The 20,218-nt window shown below is 39.7% G+C and overlaps 1 protein-coding gene across 4 annotated transcripts in view; it reads left to right on the plus strand.

Annotated features, from left to right (window-relative positions):
- CCDC83 (coiled-coil domain containing 83) overlaps positions 1-20,218 on the plus strand; it is a 75,457-nt gene that overhangs the window by 11,375 nt on the left and 43,864 nt on the right. For 3 of the 4 annotated variants that reach the window (XM_058306123.2, XM_058306124.2, XM_058306125.2), the window contains one exon: positions 6,300-6,384. In XM_058306123.2, coding sequence (XP_058162106.1) covers positions 6,300-6,384 — 85 coding nt within the window. Of the gene's footprint in view, positions 1-3,390; positions 3,479-6,299; positions 6,385-20,218 lie in introns of those variants that run through there. The other variant, XM_058306126.2, reaches the window with a different exon arrangement.

The raw sequence follows: 20,218 nt of genomic DNA on the forward strand, positions 1-20,218 counted from the left end.
ACAGTAATGCATTCCCTGTGCTCCTGGATGAAGGAACTTTTGTCACATGACACACATACAAGAAGCGCCACGCCCTCTGAGGAAGGATGGTTCAGGGGTCCCCTAGCAGCGTCTTAACTTCCTCATATACTTTTCCACCCTTTAATGGAACAGTGAACACATAGCATAGCAGGTAGTTGGTTAATGACTCTTTTTTTTTTTTTTAAGATTTTTAAAAAATTTATTTCTCTCCCCTTCTCTACTCCCCTCCCCCGAGTCATCTGCTCTCTGTGTCCATTCACTGTGTCTTCTTCTGTGTCCACTTGTATTCTTGTCAGAGGCACCCAGAATCTGTGTCTCTTTTTGTTGCGTCACCTTGCTGCATCAGCTCTCTGTGTGTGCAGCGCTATTCCTGGGCAGGCTTCGCGCTGGGCGGCTCTCCTAACGGGGCGCACTCCTTGCACATGGGGCTCCCCTACGGGGGAGGGGGACACCCCTGCGTGGCAGGGCACTCCTTGCACACATCAGCACTGTGCATGGGCCAGCTCATTACACGGGTCAGGAGGCCCTGGATTTGAACCTTGGACCTCCCATGTGGTAGGCGGACACCCTATCCATTGGGCCAAGTCTGCTTCCCCTCTTTTTTTCTTTTGAAGTACTGGGCTGGTGATTGAACCCGGGACCTCATATGTAGGAAGCAGGAGCTCAACTGCTTGAGCTACATCCGTTCCCCAATTAATGACTTTTGAGCAATTGGACTTCTTTTGTATTATACAATTTGTATGGATGGGTCTTTGGGGATTTTTATTTTTTATGGAAAGGGTGTTCTGGAATATTTGAGGTGAGGGGGAATATATGAAGGGTAATTTCTGCTTGGTTCTCCCTCCGCTAACGGGAGAACTCCTTGAAGACGGGGACTGTGTCTGAGTCCTCTTTGCATCTCTAGGATCCAGCACAGCCTGGGAAAGAGTGAGTTCAGGGTTTCTTTGTTGAGTAAATGTTGTTGAATCTTATCAGAGAGCAAAATCACACTCATGAAAGCAATAAGATATTTTTGCTTATGAATTTAGGAAATACATATTTTTAAAAAAAATTTATTGTGGTAGCATATATGTCGCATAAAATTTCCCCTTTTTAACCACTTTCAAGTGTACAATTCAGTGGTATTCATTTTATTCACTATGTTGTGCTACTATTACCACCATCTGTTACCAAAACTTTTCCATCACTCCAAACAGAAACTATGTACCTGTTAAGCAGTAACTCCTTATTCTCCACCCCCACACCTGGTCATCTGCCGTTTACTCTCTGTCTCTGTGACTCTGCATGTTCTAACTATTTCATAGACATGAAATCATACAACATTTGTCCTTTTGTGCCTGTCTTATTTTACTCAATATGATGTCCTCACGTTGTGTATGTATTCAAACTGTAAAAAATACATTACTTTTTACAGCTGAATAATATCTTTCATATTTATATGTATAATTATCACATTTTGCTTATCCATTCAATGTTGATTGACACTTTCGTTGTTTTCGCCTTTTGGCTATCATAAATCATGCCATGAACATGGGCATACAAAATATCTTTTCGAATCCCTGCTTTTATTTTTGGGGGTAAATACCTGGAAATGGAGTTGCTTGGTCATGTGGTAATTCTATACTTAAAGGAAAGGAATTTTTTAAACTACTAATGCTCAGTGATGGAATGGCTACCATAAAACAGATGCTTTTTAAGCCTCTGGTGAGAGTATAAATTGTTCAAATATCCTGAAAGCTTCAGCAGTAGTAATAAGAAATATACTGAAGTTGTGCCCTTCGATGAGATAATCCAATATATATAGGAGTCTATCCCAAGGAAATAAGATCATTGAACTTCAGTGGTTGTTTATGAAGAGCTGATCCTGCCAATGTTAAATCTATAAAGTGACCATCTCTGAATAATGGTGAGTTTTATTTTCCATTTAATACTTGCTTTTCCCTCAGTTTTAAAATGATGATTATGGATATCAATATAGAAACAGGTGTGGATGTGGGTATGAGTAAATATATAGATAAAATTACAGATTTTTTTTAAAGTCAGGTTTATGGGTCTTCAGAATTTTCATGAAGCCTGGAGGGGGAAAGTTGACCTATTATTTTATAACATTTTAATAATACTGATAGGGAAGGGAAAAGGTGCTATATTACTAACACTTTAATAATATCACTCTGCTTGGGCATAGTGCTGTATACCTTTCAAACCAGAAATAAAACAAAATAGAGTTACGATGGCGAAGAGATTGTCCAGAGGTCTTAGCAAATCTCAGCCAGGTGCCACGAACTGCCGAAGTGCCCGCAGAGCCCCCGCAACCGTGTTCTTCAGAACCCTAAGGACGTCAGACGCCCTAAACAACCAGAGATCAGGAACCGCTCATAAACTCTCTAACCTACAGGGCGACTGGAGGGCCCCAAATCCACCAACCACAGACAACTCACCTCTTCCTTTAAAGCCCTTGCCCGGAAGTGCCAAGCGGCACAGCAACTCATGATGCTGCGTGGTTCTGTGGTCCCCTAATTGCAATTCCAAGACTCCAAGTAAACGCCTGTGTCGCCTTGCAGCTTATTTTATTTCTCAGTTGATGCAATTGATGCTCACTTTATTTCTCAGTTGACGCAATTGATGCTCACTTTAGCATCGATTATCTCATTGGCTAATCCTCCCACTCGCCTCAGCATTAATATGGCATGTGGGATACTGGGATACTGAGCAGGTGGGGAGATATGACAAGGGAAAATGGAACAGTGAGGCTTGAACTCCCCCCCAGAGTTCTGGAGTGAAGCTTCGTTTGCTTCCTGCTAAATCCACCTCTGTAGGAGGCCTGATGTGAATTCCAGGGCAGAGGCTCAGCTAGAGTAAACCTGTAACCGCCCATGAGCCCCACAGAGATGCAGATGAAGCCACCAAGACAGCCGGGGCTTCTCTCAAGTCCCCGTGAGCCCCGATGTCGCCTCAGGGGATCATCCTGAGGGGCCCAGGGCAGAATGAACGCCAGGCAAAGTCCTGGCTGTTGGGCCCTGACTGCACCCAGGTGGGCAGGGCAGGGGCGATGGCAGCGAATACGTAGACAGGATGTAGCAAATAAAAATGCAGGATGCCCAGTTCAATTTGATTTCAGAGAAACAAGGAAAAATGTTTAGTATAAGTATGTCTCCTGCAATATTTGGGACAAACCTATATTTTTAAAAGTGTCGATTGGTTATTTGAAGTGGAAATTTACCTGGTGTCCCGTATTTTATCTGTCAGACCGCCTTCTGAGGCCTCCAGGTCCATCATCACACGCTCAGTCACAACAAGGAAGGCTCTGGGCTGACGCTGGGGCCCGCTCCCCAGCCGCCCCTCCAGGGACTCGGGAACGCAGTCTCAGCCGAAGGAGATGGAATACTGAAGGCTGATCTGCCTGCTGCACCCCTGCAGAGAAACAGCATTACCATGTTCACAATTGCAGACATTCTCAGTAATTAGCCCACGGTCTTTTCAGAAAATTCTCATTTATAATACTGTTTTTCTCCTTGAACATGGAAGGTAGAGAAGGGACCCCTTCGAAAGCTTTGCCCCTCTAAGTACTAGGGAAGCAGTGGAAGATGGCTTTACTTATCTGCAGCCTCACTGCTTGCTGCTGAGTGGAGACCACACTGTCGGTCCCGCCCCGCTCATTTACTGTCCATCTCATAGCCTCTTTCCCCACAGCATTTATCACAATGGGTCATTGTGTGTCTATGTACTTCTTTTTTGTTTAGTAAGATGTAAACTGGAGGGCGAGGCTCATGCAGTCTGGTCTGCAGCTGTATCTCTAATGCCTAATACAGTGGTTGGCACGAGTAGCTGCTCATGCAGGAGGTGTTGCATGGATGATGGCATGAAAGGCAACATCGATCCATTTAAATTACAGAATTTTGGAACTGAAAAGGAACCTTAGAGATCATCTACCTCAAACTTCTTATTTATAGGAGAGTAAGCCAAGGCCTGAGTAGGTTAAGTGTCCTAGGCAATTAGTGGAGAACCAGGATTAAAATCCAAGTTTCGTAGTACCTAAACAGAGCTTTTTTTGCCACTAGAGGATTTGCTTGTTTTATTTTTATGTTGAAACTTTTTGGCATTTGGAAGGAAGGTTTATTTTTCTCTCTGCCAAGTATACAATGTTACAAAAGTAAATGATATGTTGGGGGAAAGGGCTGAGTGTGTAAGATAGATTCAACTGAAATTTATGAAGCACTTAAGCTGGAAACATTCACATATGATTTCCTATTTTAATCCTTACAATACTATGTAGAGCCAGGTATTATGTCCATTTACAAGCTTGGAAATTGAGGCCCAGAGAACTGTCTTGCCCAAGATCATATAGGTATGAAGTGGTAGGGGCAAGTTTGAAAACCAGTTTCTCACTCTCTAACCTCATCTTCTGTTCACTGCATCACAGAGGTACTATATATTTGTGTATTAGTCAGCCAAAGGGGTGCTGATGCAAAATACGAGACATTGGTTAGTTTTTATAAAGGGTATTTATTTGGGGTAGAAGCTTACAGTTACCAGGCCATAAAGTGTAACTTACTTCCCTCACCAAAGTCTACTGCCTCATGTAGGAGCAAGATGGCTGCTGACATCTGTGAGCCATCAGGCTTCCTGGGTTCCTCTCTTTCCAGGGCTCATTTCTCTCCAGGCTCAGCCCCTCTGTTTTCTCCACAAGGTCAGCTGTAGACTATGAGGTTCTCTAGGCCTTGCCTCTCTCCACAAGGCCAGCTGTGGACTATCAGGCAACTGGCCCTGTCTCTCTCCCTGGGGCTTGATTCTCTCTGGGCTCAGTTGCTCTGCTCCTCTGTGTGCTGACTTCCTGGGCTCCAGCTCAAAACTCCAGCATCAAAACTCCAACTAACTCCTCTGCTCTGCATGTAGTTTATCTGTGAGTCCCCACCCACCAACGGGGCAGGGACTCAAGACTCATGTCCTACTGATGTGGCCCAATCAAAGCCCTAATCATAATTTAATCATTCCCAGGTACAGAACAGTTTACAAATGTAATCCAATATCTATTTTTGGAATTCATATTCCATATCAAACTGCTACAATTTGTTGCTTTGTTTTGTTTTTAATTGAGGCAAGATTGAAGCCTTATAATTTAACATTATAAGATCTACTAGGTAAAAGTGACAGATATTATTAGCATGTCAAATAGCTATCAGATGGCCTATAGTAAAGCCTTTCTGCATTTTTCTAGTTTTCTTTTATACCTAACAAATGCCCAACAAATACCTTTGAGTGTAAAGAAATGTATATGTTCTAGGAAGGAGGCTTTTAATATTTGTATAGGAGGTGGTATACTAACCAACTTTACAGCATGTCAACTTTACTGAAGTATTTCAGGAGGATGTGGTTGCCCTTATAAAGTACTGTATTAGTCAGCCAAAGGGGTACTGATGCAAAATACCAGAAATGGGTTGGTTTCTATAAAGGGTATTTATTTGGGGTGGGAGCTTACACTTACCGGGTCATAAAGTGTAAGTAACTTCCCTCACTAGTCTTTTGCCACCGGTTGAAGCAAGATGGCTCCCAACATCTGCCAGGGTTCAGGCTTCCTGGGTTCCTCTCTTCCTCGGGCTTGCTCCTCTCTAGGCTCAGGGTTCCACTCTTCCTGGGACCTGCTTCTCTTTCCTCTGTGAGCTTACTTCCCGGAGCTCTAGCTTAAGATATCAGCATCAAACTCCAACATGAAAAACCCTCCAACTCTGTCCTTTGCCATGTCTTTTATCTGTGAGTCCCCCTCCTTGGACTCAACACCCTACTGACATGGCCCAATCAAAGCCCTAATCATAATTTAATCACGCCCATGTATAGAATAGTTTACAAACATACTCCAATATCTATTTTTGGAATTCATGTCTTTATCAAACTGCTACAAGAACAGTCTTTTTTGTTTGTCAGTTTTGTCTGAATGCTTTTAGAATTCTAGGAAGCATGTTTTTTGTGTGCCTTTTCCTAGGTTTTCCTTAAGCTGAATTATTTATAGATGATTAGAAAGTTAAAAAAGTATGACTATAGCATATGAATAGGGATTAATGTTAAAAAAACAACAACTTGAAGTTGTCTCCCCAATATGTATTTTAGTAAATATATTCAGAAACACAGACTCACTTAGGAAAATCTCTTATCCCTAAATGAGTTTTAATAGTGTATTTAATAATTTATTTTAATTTTCTTAATTTAATGTAATTTTAAAAATTTTGTCTCATTATTTCCTAAGATAATTAGTTATAACAAATCTTATCTCTGTTTATTCTCAGCCGTCAAATAAAGGAAAATGCTATAGAACGATTCATGATTCAAATAAAAAAACTTAGAGAAAAGAACCAAAAGTATCATGAAAGAGTGAGTATTAAATTTAGAGCCTGTATCTAGTCATTAAGCATATATACACATGCTTTAAAAAGTTGCGAATTGTGAAAAGTTCTCCAGGAAACTGTCGTCGATGCTTGGAATTGATTTGTTTGCAATCTGTTTAAGCCTTTGTACATGTAAGGCAACAGGGTACTGCTTTTCCCGTATTAATTATAATGACAAAGGAAATCAGCTTGAATTACGTTATTTATATCATAAGGACACTTAATTTTACATTCAAGATTTTGAAGCTTTAAACACATGTTCATCTTTTGACTTCTTGTTTAACCAAATGGTAAAACACTGGTTCTCTAATTTTAATCTCTGTATCTTCTTTCTTTTAGATTTTCAGGGTTGGCATATGAAAATGCCATTTGAAAAGTACAATCTCAGTTGTTAAAATGACTTATTGTATGGTTAAAATCAGATTAAAATGAATAGCAGAAGGTTGATCAGGACTAAAGACCAACAAGAATAAAGCTTAGAAGTAGTAAATCATAATTAACACAACTTACCTTGAAAGCATCTCAGAAATGAGAAATTAAATACATTTATTTTATTTGGAACCCCAAACTCACACAGTTAACTGTTTTATTTGGCTTTTGTCTAAAAGGACTATACCTACAAATTTTAGTGGAATCTGGGGTCAGAGGCCTGCATTTGCATCCCGGCCCCTCAACCTATTGCTAATATCATCTTGAGCAAAACCACTACGAGCCTCAATTTCTCTCTTGTAAAATGGAGGTTCTTGTCGACCCCATAGGACTCTTTTGATTATTTATTCAATGAATACTTATTGGACAAGACAAACCCTGGTGGTGTTATAACTGTGACCCTGACACTGTCACTCTCCGCAAGGACTGGTCATGTCTGACCAAAGCAGACACTCAGGTCCGCAGAGCGGAGTAGGAAGGGGAAGTCTGGCCTGGGGCTTGGCCACAGGCTCTATGGTGAGATCCAGAGCCTGAAAGAGGAGTGAGCTGCCATCGGGCCAGCGCACATCCCCAGAGGTCAGCACAGGGACTCCTCAGTTAGGCCGTGGTTTTGGCAAGTACAGCAGATCAGGACTGATGAATCCCTTTCTCCATTAGCCCATCAATCGGAGTCAGAAACAATCAAAGTTTTCTACGAGGATTAGTTCAAGAATGAGGCAGGCCTAAGCCTGCTCTTGGGGGCATTAGGGGATCCAGCAGTGAAGAGCATGGACAGGCAGACTCTAGCTCCGACTGTGTGTATCTGGACATCATTTCTTTGCATTCATGATGCTCCCAGCCCAGTTTAAGCTACCATTATTACTTACACATCCCTTCCCAGACGGCCCATTTTCCAACAAGAATTACTCTTTGAATGCTGTGAAGTGTTCAGGGCTTAAAACACTTCATTGCTTCCTATTGCATAAAAAAGAAAATCCATAGGCCTACCTAAGACCCTTAAGGACCAGCAAAACTTGACCCTGCTGATCTTTCCAACCTTGTTTCCTCATACTCAATCCTTTCCTTTCCACCACTTCTTTCAACTCTTAGAAAAACCAACCTCTTTCTTGTTCTTGTTCTTGTTGGGTAAAGACCCAAGCAGTTTCCTCACCCTGAAACACCCGTCTCTTGCTTAGCTCCTTTTCATTCCCCCAGTCTAAACTGGAATGCTGTACAAAAATAAGCTCTATAGACAGCAACAATAAAACCTTATCTTTGTTTCTCTGGAAAGGCCCAACTTGAGTAGGTACTCAACAAATATTTGCTGAGTTGATTCACACTAACGCCAGTGGAAGAAAAAAAAATCGAGGTCACCGATATTTAATTGCTACATTAAATGTGACCCATTAGCCACATATTTTTTTTCTCTTCAATTATGTCAACATCAGAGATGCTTTCCTTCCTTCCTAGGAATACTTAATCTCTTCCTGTGTATATTTAATCTTGCTTGGATTATCACCCCGTTTATTGCCTTTCTTTCTTCCTGTGTGCATTCCGTGCCCGCTCTCCTCATCGGGCGTTCCAGGGCTCTCTGTGTGCACTTCCTCACCTCCCATTCATTCTTTCACTCCTGCCATTTCACCACACCTGCTCTAGCAAAGGGATCAAGGGCCAATTTGCCAGGTGCAAGGACTCTTTCTAGTGCTCTCTTTATGCCTCATCCCTTCAGTGGTCGATAATATAGATGCTCACTTCATCGGGAAACTCTCTTCCTCTCTGGTTTCCAGGATGCCACTCTCCTTTATTTTTCCACCTACTTCTCAGACCATTTCTTCTTGCTTTTCATTCTTGGCTCTTTTCCTGAACTCTCAGCTTACGTGTGGTGTTTACCAGGGTGCTGATATCAATCTTTTTCTCTGACTGTAGACTCTGAGTTTTATTTCACTTACCACCATGGCTTCAACTACTGTCCATATGGTGATAATTCTGATATCTATGTGATAAAATTTCACAATACTCTACACCAAAACAAGTAAATACACAAATTAGTGAAATCCGAATCAAGTCTCTAGGTTAGTTAATAACATTGTACCCATGTTAGTTTCCTACTTTATTAATAATATACTATGGTTATATAAGGTATTATCATTGGGGAAAGCTGATTAAATAATAGATGGGAATTCTCTGTATTATTTTGGCAGCTTCTTAATTTATTCTTGTGAGTCTTAAAAGTTAAAAAGATGAAACCCATGACATGGACTTTTAACAAGCAAAATCTTTTTTTAATAGCTTATTTACAGAATATCCTTTTTCTAAATTTTATGTGATAACTACCTCAAAAAATAATTATTGACTTTACTTGTAGGTTAAACATATATTCTTTATTTATTTATTTTTAATTTATTTCTCTCCCCTTCTGCCCTCCCCCCCCAGTTGTCTGCTCTCTGTGTCCATTCAATGTGTGTTCTTCTGTGACTGCTTCTATCCTTATTAGCGGCACTAGGAATCTGTGTTTCTTTTTGTTGCATCATCTTGTGTCATCTCTCCATGTGTGTGGCGCCACTCCTGGGCAGGCTGCACTTTTTTTCGCGCTGGGCAGCTCTCCTTATGGGGCGCACTCCTTGCGTGTGGGGCTCCCCTACGTGGGGGACACCCCTGCATGACATGGTACTCCTTGCGCACATCAGCACTGCACATGGGCCAGCTCCACACGGGTCAAGGAGGCCCGGGGTTTGAACCACGGACCTCCCATGTGGTAGGCGGACGCCCTATCCATTGGGCCAAGTCCGCTTCCCTAAACATATATTCTTTAACACACTGGAAGATATATCTAGCTATATTTTACTTCAGAATATTGCTTAAAATAATATTTCAGACATAGTGAATTTTGTAACATCTTGTCAGATACTTTCTCTTTCCATTTGAAATTCACTTGGGATTTGGGAAGTTTAAAATAGCTGTTATTAAGTGTTATTAAATGCCAAGAATTTAGTAATGTTTATGCAACATTTAACAACATCTTTAAGACATGTAATGCTATTTTAATTTACAAATGAAAAATCACATGTTGAAATAGTCATTGTGACCAAAATTTGATTTAAGAGGACTTGATTCACTTATTTTTGTCATAATGTTTATTTATAAATATGCCAAAATGTCACAATACTTTGTAATCATTTTCATTGTAAGCAATCAAATTATCTTTTAAAGAGATTTATAAAATAAGACTAAAGTCTTTTGAATTTACTTCTATATTTAGTACTTCTGGACCTATTCATCCTTTTGTATATATACACACAGACAGATTTCCATTGGAATCATTTTCTTTCTGTTTGCAAGACTTTCTTAAATATTATGCTAAGTGTAGAAAGTAAAGGAAAATTCCTTTGTGTAGTATACATCTTTCTTTATGAGTTGTATATAAGTAGTTTTAAATTATCACTGTCTTTGCAAATATGAGTCAGAATTGAATTTAGATGCCATTATTGCCTTCCTAAAATTGGCTAACATACATCATATCAGATAAAGATTTGTGTAATATTCAATCCTAATTGACAAAAGAATCTTCCACTTCTACAAATATAACTGGAAAAGCCCATATTTGGAAAAAGTGTTAGCAGTGGAATAGTTTGGCAAGGGTATTTCCATTATTATTATTAAAGTTTTTACAAATATTTTGTTTAAAAGAATGTATCCTCAACCAAAATAATTCAATTTTCAAATAAACAAAACATAGATCGATTTCATTCAAGTAAATGGAATAGCTGATGATTTGGTAAAGAATAATAAATTGTTAATTGAAATTTTATTCGGAGATTATTGTAGATTCATATGCAGTTGTAAGAATTAACACAGAGAGATCTTATATACCCATTATTCAGTTTCCCATATTACCAAACTGTGGTATAACATCACGACCAGGATACTATTGACAATACGTGATAGAGTTAAGATGCAGAACATTTCCATCACCACAGGGGTCCCTCATGATGCTCATTCCTCCAGACCCCACTTCCTCCTTAACTGCTGGCAACCATTAATCTCTTGTAGATAATCTGTTATTTCTAGAATGTTAAATAGATGGAGTTATACAGTAAGTACTCTATTGGGAATGACTTTTTTTATTCAGCATAATTCTCTGGAGATTCATCCAGGTTGTTTCATGTATCGCTAGTTTGTTCCTTTTTATTGTCAACTGGTATTCCAGGGTATGAATGTACCATAGTTTGATTAAGCATTAACCCTTTGGAGGGTATCTGGGTTGCTTCCAGCTTTCTACTATTATGAATAAAGCTGCCATAAATATTTGTGTGAATTTCTCTTCATTTCTTCATTTCTCTAGGATAAATGGTGTGTCGTATGGCAGTTGCATTTTAATTTTTTAAGTAACTATCAAACTGGCTATACATTTTACATTCTAACCAGCAATATTAGATCGAACCAGTTTTTCTACTTCCTCATCATTTGGTGTTGTCATTAGTTTTATTTTAGCCATTCTGATAGATGTGTAGTGTTATCACATTGTGGCTTTAATTTGCATTTCCCTAATGACTAATGACATTGAGCACCTTGTTTTGTGCTTATTTGTCATCTGTATATCCTCTTTGGTGATACTTCTCTTCATGTCTTTTGGTCATTCTCTAATTAGATTGTTTTCCTAATTGGAATTTGATAGTTCTTTATATATTCTAGGTACTAGTTGTTAATATATATGGTTTGCAAATATTTTCACACAGTCTGTAGCTTGTTGTTTTACTCTCATTTGCAGAGCAAAGGGTTTTAATTTTAATGAAGTCCAATTTAACAGTTTTTACTTTTATGGATCATGCTTTTGGTGTCACATTTAAGAACTCTTTGCCTAACCCTAGAGGCCAAAAATTTTCTCATATGTTTTTTTCCTGAAAGTTTTATAGTTTTACATTTTACATTTAAGTCACGGTCCATTTTGAATTAATTCTTACATAAGGCACGAGACTTAGATTGAGGTTTATTTTTATGCATATGGATCTCCATTTGCTCTAGCACCATGAGTTGAAAAGGCTATTTTTCCTGCATGGAATAGCTATTACACTTTTGTGAACTACCAGTTGGGCATATTTGTTTAGGTCTATATCTGGGTTCTCTCGTGTCTGTCCTTCCACTAATACCACATGGTCTTGATTACTGAAGCAATACAATTGTATTGAAATTGGAGAGTATATTAGTCAGCCAAAGGGGTGCTGATGTAAAATACCAGAAATTGGTTGGTTTTTATAAAGGGTATTTATTTATAAGTTACTTCCCTCACCAAAGTCTATTTTCACATGTTGGAGCAAGATGGCTGCCAATGGCTATGAGGGTTCAGGCTTCCTGGGTTCCTCCCTTCCTGGGGCTTCCTTCTCTTTCCTCTGTGTGCTTACTTCTTGGGGCTTCAGCTTAAGGCTTCAGCATCAAACTCCAACATCAAAACTCCAACATCAAAAACCCTCAACTCTGTCCTTTGCCATGCCTTTTATCTGTAAGTCCCCACCCACCAAGGAATGGGTACTCAACACCCTAATGACATGGTCCAATCAGAGCCCTAATCGTAACTTTAATCATGCCCAGGTACGGACTAGATTACAAACATAATCTAATATCTATTTTTTGGAATTCATAACCATATCAAACTGATTTTTCTTACTTTATTCTTTTTCAAAATTATTTTAGCTATCTTAGTCCCTTTGTTTTCCTGTATACATTTTAGAATAATCTCATCTATAGCTACAAACAAAAATCTTGTTGGAATTTTTATAAGAAGAGCATTAAACCTGTATATCAATTTGTAGAAAACTGACATCCTTACTATACTGAGTCTTCCAATCCATAAACACAATATATTTCTCCATTTATTTAGATCTTTGCTTTCCTTGCGTTTTGTAGTTTTCAACATACAAGTCCTGAATGTACTTTGTAAGATATTTTTACTGAGTATAGGCCTCTGGGTTGACAATTCTTCTCTTTCAGTGTTTGAAAAATAATGTACCATTTCCTTCTGGCTTCTACATTTTCTGATGAAAAATATACTGACATTCAAATTGTTTTTCACCTAATGATGAGGTGTTATTTTTCTCTGACTTCCATTAAGATTTTTTCTTGTCTTTAGTTCTCAGAAGTTTAATTAATTGTGTCTTGGCATGAATTGCTTTGCGTTTGTCTTGTTTGGGGTTTGCTCAGCTTCTTGAATCTGTAGGTTTGTCTCTTGCCAAATCTGGGAAGCATTATTTCTTTGAGTACTTTTTCATCCCTAACATCTTTCTTCTCTCCTGGACTGCAGTGATGCGAATGTTAGATATTTGGTTATAGTTCCACACTCTCTGACACTCTGTTCATATTTTCTTTTTCTTTTTCACTCTATTTCCTCTCTGTTGTTCAGATTGATTGGGTAGTTCCTATTTTTTATCTTCCACTTTTTCTGATTCTTTTCTTTGTCCCCTCCATCCTGCTGTTGCACTATTCACTAAGCTCTTTATTTTAGTTATTGCATTTTTGAATTCTAAAATTTCCTTTTGTTCTTATTTATATATTCTCTTTGATTGCTGAGAGTTTCCAAGGCTTTCCTGAAGCTTTCTATTTTTCATTTGCTTCAAGTGTGTTCATAATTGTTCATAGAATCATTTTTTAAAAGATTTATTTTATTTGTTTCTCTCCCTTTGCCCCCCCGCCCCAGTTGTTTGCTTTCTGCGTCTGTTCGCTGTGTGTTCTTCTGTGTCCACTTGCATTCTTGTCAGTGGCACTGGGAATCTGTGTCTCTTTTTATTTTGTCATCTTGCTGCATCAGCTCTCCATGTGTGTGGCACCATTCCTGGTTGGGCTGTGCTTTTCTCACGGGGCGGCTCTCCTTGAGGGGTACACTCCTTGCATGTGGGTCTCCCCTACACGGGGGACACCCCTGCATGGCACGGCACTCTTTGCATGCGGCAGCACTGCTCACGGGCCAGCTCACCACACAGGTCAGGAGGCCCTGGGTTTGAACCCTGGACCGCCCATGCGGTAGGCAGATGCTCTATCAGTTGAGCCAAATCCACTTCCCAATGGAAGCATTTTTCTCATGGCTGCCTGGTAATCTTTGTCAAATAATTTCAGCATCTCATATTGATGCTGGCATCTGTTGATTGACTTTTTCATTCAGTTTGAGATCTTCCTGGTTCTTGGTATGACAAGTGATTTTTGATTGACTCCTGGACATTTTTGTATTCTGTAATGAAACTCTGGCTCTTATTTACACCCCTCTTTTTCAGCTGGCTTTTTTGGACACTGCTCTGACAGGAAAGATGAGGAAGGATGCACCTTGTTATTGCCAAGTGGAGGTAGACGCCTAGGTTCCCACTCAGCTTCCATCGACACCCAGCTTACTGCTGGGAGTGGTGGGGGGAGTTTTGCGCACTGCTTTGTCTCCCCTGCCACCGTAATGGGAGTGGCCCCATTACCTCTGAGCTGTGGTGAAGTCCTGACTCTCCACTAGGCCTCCTGTGGTACAGTCCTGGCAGGTAGGGAGAAGGTCGCCTAGTTCCTGCCAGATTGGGCTGAAAGTCCAGGCTGAGAGGTTTGTTACCAGCATGGATAAAAGTTCTGGCTCCATATGAGGCTTTCTCGGGCTCTGCTCAAGTGGGGATTCCAGAACACCTCACTACAGCCTTCTAGTGTCTAGGAGCCCCACTTGGCCTTTGCTGGTGTGGGTTGGGGTGGGGCTGCAGCCCAATTTGTGCTGTTTGACTGAAGTAGATTGGTTAGAGTCTAGAAGTTTTCCAGCTTGCCAGGTTGCCCCTCTTCTGACCCTTTAGCTAGAGAGAACAGGCTTTCATTGGGGCTTTTTATGTCTGCACCCATTGGCATTTCCCAATTGCCAGCTTTGTCAGCTCTATGTCTGCAATATATGAGTCAAAACAAAAACAAAACAAAGAAACACAACCTAATTCACCACTGTGTTCTTCCTTGAGTCCTGAGGTCTCTAGCCAATCTGTCTTCTCTCCACCATTCAGAGTTTTCTGATGGTTGTTTTAAAAATAATGACCAGGGTTTTTAGTTGTACATAGCAGGAAAAATAGTGGAAAGTACATCATTCCATCATCCTGGAAGAAGTCAAATTGATTTCATTTTTTAATTTTAATTACAGACCAAAATGTCATTATATTTTTAAGGGAGATATAAATCATATACCATAAAGTTCATTCTTTATGTGTACTATTCAGTGTTTTTTAGTATATTCACAAAGTTGTACAAACATCACCAATATTGAATTCCAGAATATTTGCATCACCCTCAAATGAAATGCTGTACCTATTAGCCGTCAATACCAATTCCTCTCTTCCCCTGTCCCCTGACAACCGCTCATCTACTTTCTGACTCTATGGATTTGCCTATTCTAGACATTGAATATAAATGGAATCATGCAATATGTGGCCTTGATGTCTGCCTTCTTTCACTTAACATAATGTTTTCCATTTTCATCCATGTTGTAGAATTAACTATTGCATTCCTTTTTATGAATGAATAATATGCCATTGTATGGGTTTACCACATTTTGTTTATATATTCATCTGTTGATGGACACAGGTTTGTTTCTACCATTTGGCTGTTATGAATAATGTAGCATTGAGCATTCCTGTACAAGTTTTACACATCTTTCATTAAATTTATCACTTACTATTTTATTCTTTTTGGTGCTGTTGTAAATGGAATTGTTTTCTTAATTTCACGTTCAGATTGTTCATTGCTACTATATAGAAATACAACTAATTTTTGTCTTGTATTCTGCATACTTGCTGAACTCATTTAATAGCTCTAACATGTTTTTAATCATCATACTTAGCGGTGAAAGACTGGATGCTTTCCCAAGAAGAGGAACAAGACAAGATGTCTACTCTCGCCACTTCTATTCAGTATTGTACTGGAGGGTCTAGCCTGGGCAGCTAAGCAAGATAAAGAAATAAAAGGCAAACAGACTGGAAAGGAAGAAGTCTCTATTTCCTGATGTCATGACCTTAAATATAGAAAATTTTAAGGAATCCACTAAAAACTATTAAAGTTAATAAATGAGTCCAGCAAGGTTACAGAATATAAGCTCAGTATACAAAAATCAACTGTATTTCTATACACTTACAATGAAAATTCCAAAAGTGAAATTAAAAAACGATTCCATTTACAAGCATAAAAAAGAATAAAATTATTTAGAAATATATTTAACAGAAGAAGTATAAAACTTATACTCTGAAAACTAGAAAACACTACTGATAGAAATTTTTAAAGATCTAAATAATTGGAAAAATATTCCATGTTCAGGATCAGAAGACTTAACGTTATTGAGATGACAATATTCCCAAAACTGATCTACAGATTCAACACAATCTGGATCGGAATTCCAGCTAACTTCCTTGTAGAAATTGACAAGCTCATTTAAAAAGTTACACAGAATTTCAAAGAGCCCAAAATAGCCAAAGCAATCTTGAAAAAGAACAAAATTGGAGCACAAGCTCTTCCCAATTTGAAAACTCACTGCAAAGCTACAGTAATAAAAAAGATGAGGTGCTTGCATAAGGACCAGCATACCACTCAACGGAATACAGTTGAGAGTCCAGAAATAATCCTATACATCTATGGTCAGCTGATTTTTTAAAAAAGATTTATTTATTTCTCCTCACCCACTCATTATTTGCACTCGCTGTGTCTATTCATCCTCCTTGTTTCCTTAGGAGGCATGGGAAACTGAACCCAGGACCTCCGATGTGGGAGGGAGGCGCTTAATTGCTTGAGCCACCTCCACTCCCTGCTTTGTTGTGTCTCTCATTACGTTTTTCCTCATGTCTCTTGTTGCATCATCTTGTATTTCTATACATTTGCCCCTGCCCATCACACCAGCTCGCTGTCTTCTTTAGGAGGCACCAGGAACTGAACTAGGGACTTCCTATATGGTAGGCAGGAGCCCAGTTGGTTGAGCCACATCTGCTTCCTGTCAACTGATTTTTGACAAGAATGCCAAAAACATTCAAGGGAGGAAGAATAGTGTTTTCAAGAAATGATGCTGGGATAACTGGATAGCCAGGCGGACCCTAACCCATACCTCATATAAAAATGAACTCAAAATGATCAGAGGCCTAAATGTAAACGCTAAAACCATAAAACTCATAGAAGAAAACAGGTGGTGTTTTAGTTTCCTAAACTAAAACTTAAGCTACTAAAAAAACAACAACCAAAAAACAACCTATGGATTAGCTTAAACAATGGGAAATTATCGGCTCATTGTTTTGAGTCTAGGAAAATAAAAAATCAAGGCATCAGCAAGGCGATGCTTTCGCCCAGAAGGCTGGGGTGGTCTGCGCTGGCTGCCGGGACCCTCGGTCCTGGGATTTTCCGTCACCCGGCAGTGACATGGCAGCCTCTTCTCCTTCTTCTTCTGGTTCTGCTGACTTCCGGCTTCTGGCTGCTCCCCGAGGCTTCTCTCTGACTTACCCTCTGCTTATAAAGGACTCCGGTAATCTGGATTAAAACCCCACCTGAGTCAGTTGAGTCACACCTTAACTGATGTATATCTTGAAGAGATCTTATTTACCATGGTTCCACACCCACTAGAACGCAAACCAAGACCAAAAACATGTACAAAGTGGGGTGCACAGTTCAGTGCACATCAAAGTGGAACCTTCGTAACTCTGGATTTGATTATGGTTTCTAAGATATGACACCAGAAGCAGAAGCAACTATAGAAAAAAATAGCTAAAAGGGACTTTATCAAAATTAAAAACTTTTGTACACCAAAGGATACTATCAAGAGAGTGAAGAGACAACTAACAGAATGGGAGAAAATAATTGCTAACCATATCTGATAAGGGTTTAATATCTAAAATATATAAAGAACTGTTACAATTCAATAAATACAACCACATTTTAAAAAATGAGCAAAGGACTTCAATAGACTTTTCCCCAAAGAAAAGATACAAATGGTCAATATGCACATGAAAAGATGGTCAGTGTTATAAGCCATTAGGAAAATGTAAATCAAACCCACAATAAGATAGTACCTCATATCTACAAGGATGGCTAGAATCAAAAAGTCAGATAGTAATAAATTTTGTCCAGGATGTGGAAAAGACAGAACCATCATTTACTGCTGGTGGGAATGGAAAATTGTGCAGCTGCTTTGGAAAACGATCTTTCCAGTTCCTCAAGCAAGTAAACATAGAATTACCATATGACCCAGTAATTCTACTCTTACAATACACCCTAGAGAAATGAAAACCTGTGTTCACACAGAAACTTGCAAATGAATGCTTATAGCAGCATTATTCATAGTATCCAAAAGATAGAACTGACGCAAATGTCCATCGACTGACAACTAGATAAGCAAAACGTGGTATATTGCTAGAGTTGAACTTAATTCGGTCATAAAAAGGAATGAAGTACTGATCCATGCTACAACAGGGACGAGCCTTGAAAGCGTCACTCAAAGTGAAGAAGCCAGTCACAAAGTCAGCATAATGCTTGATTCCATCCTGCGAAATGCCTAGAACAGGGACATCTACAGAGACGGAAGATAGGTGAGCGGTGGCCTGGGGCTGGGGGGCCTGTGAGAACAGGAGGGGATGGCAAGCGGGTGGGCTTGCTTTCAGAGTTGATGAAAGTGTCCCAAAACGAGTGTAGTGATGGCTGCAAATATCTGTGAACATACTAAAAGCCATGGACGTGTATGCTGTAAATGGGCTAAATTTAAAAGATAAACAACAAATAATACACAAAGTATGTACAGCTTTTGTTATTGAAACAAAAGGAAGAGAGGAAGGGAGAAGGGAGGGAGGGAAAACCCTGTGGAGTTTAACAAACTAGTTCCTATGTTGCTAAACAGTTTTAGGAAATTAAGTTTTCAGCCCTCAAGTTTAGGGTTTACTAAAGCTAAGTAGTAAATTTAAAAGCTTTAGTAAGCCATAGGATTCTCAATTCATCCAAAATGTGTGTTTTCACATTGTTTACAAGAGCCCTCCTACTCGAGGTGCTGCCTGTGGCCCCGCAGGCTTGGCCTCGACTGGAGCTGGACAAATGCAGAATTACAGGCCCCACCCAGCCCTGCTGCACCAGAAGCTGCATTTTAGCAAGAGCCCCAGGTGCTTGGTATACACGTTCAAGTTTGAGAAGCACCAGCCTAGAGGGTCAATTTTGGGAAAGAAAATTCTCTTTTAGGGTAGAATATCCAAGTTAAACTACATAAATATAACATAAAATATGTTGAAAAAGTTAGAGTACATGGAAATTTAAGTTATAAGAAAAAGGAAATAACTTTGAAAAGCAGTTGTGGCATTAGTATGGAAAAAGTGGCCATGATGGCTGATGGGTGCGGGGAATGGGAGGAGGAGATGAGATGTGGAGGCATTTTCAGGACTTGGAGTTGTCCTGGGTGGTGCTGCAGGGACAATTACCGGACATTGTATGTCCTCCCATGGCCCACTGGATGGAAAGCGGGAGAGTGTGGGCTATGGTGTGGACCACTGGCCATGGGGTGCAGCGATGCCCAGAGATGTACTCACCAGACACAATGGATGTGTCATGGTGATGGGGGAGAGTGTTGCTGTGGGGGAAGTGGTGGGGTGGGGGCGGTGGGGGTGAATGGGGACCTCATATTTTTTGAATGTAATATTTTTTTAAAAATGAGTAAAAAAAAAAAGAAAAGCAGTATTAACATATTTTAAGTGTATATATTTTACTAGGTTTAGGAAATTGAAGGAGAGATGCCAGGGAAATGGACTATGTAGCTTAAATGGAGCCTAAGAAAATGACAAGGAAATATTAATGTCACACACATTAGAATATCTCTAAGTATACACAGAAAGATAGAAAACAAGGCAAGAATAAACTTATTTAAAATTGTTTAAATAAGAAGCTTAGAAATATGGATGGGATATTCACAGGAGGAACTGAGTTCATATTTCAAGTGTGAAGTGTTAGAATGGTGAGTAATCATGATCTGAGAAGAAGGGAATGAAAGTCATAAATGTAAGCTCCACAAGAGCAGGACTTTTTGTCTGCTTTGTGCACTGATACATTCCTGGTTCCTTAAAGACTGCCTGGCACATAGTAGTTGCCCAATAAATATTGACTAACTGAATGCTAGAGAAGAACTGGATTAGTGGGAGGTTCAAGATAGAGTTGGACTCAGATACGACCTTTCTACACATGCCTCTTCTGTTACTTTTACCAGACCTGTGGTTGGCACTGGGGTTGGTGTATGCTCAGGAGACCTGAATCTCTGGACGGTCCACGTGACAGCCAGGCTCTAAGCCTCAGCAGACTTGCAACTCCTACCCTCTGGTTTATTGGACTTACCCCAGCCTGCTAACAGGGAGGTGAAGAAGGTCAACCAGCACACCAGGGAGCCAAGCGTGCCTACAACTGCAAGCAGGAGAACTCTA

The sequence above is a fragment of the Dasypus novemcinctus genome, chromosome 10 (genome assembly GCF_030445035.2).
Source record: "Dasypus novemcinctus isolate mDasNov1 chromosome 10, mDasNov1.1.hap2, whole genome shotgun sequence".
NCBI classification, from domain to species: domain Eukaryota; kingdom Metazoa; phylum Chordata; class Mammalia; order Cingulata; family Dasypodidae; genus Dasypus; species Dasypus novemcinctus.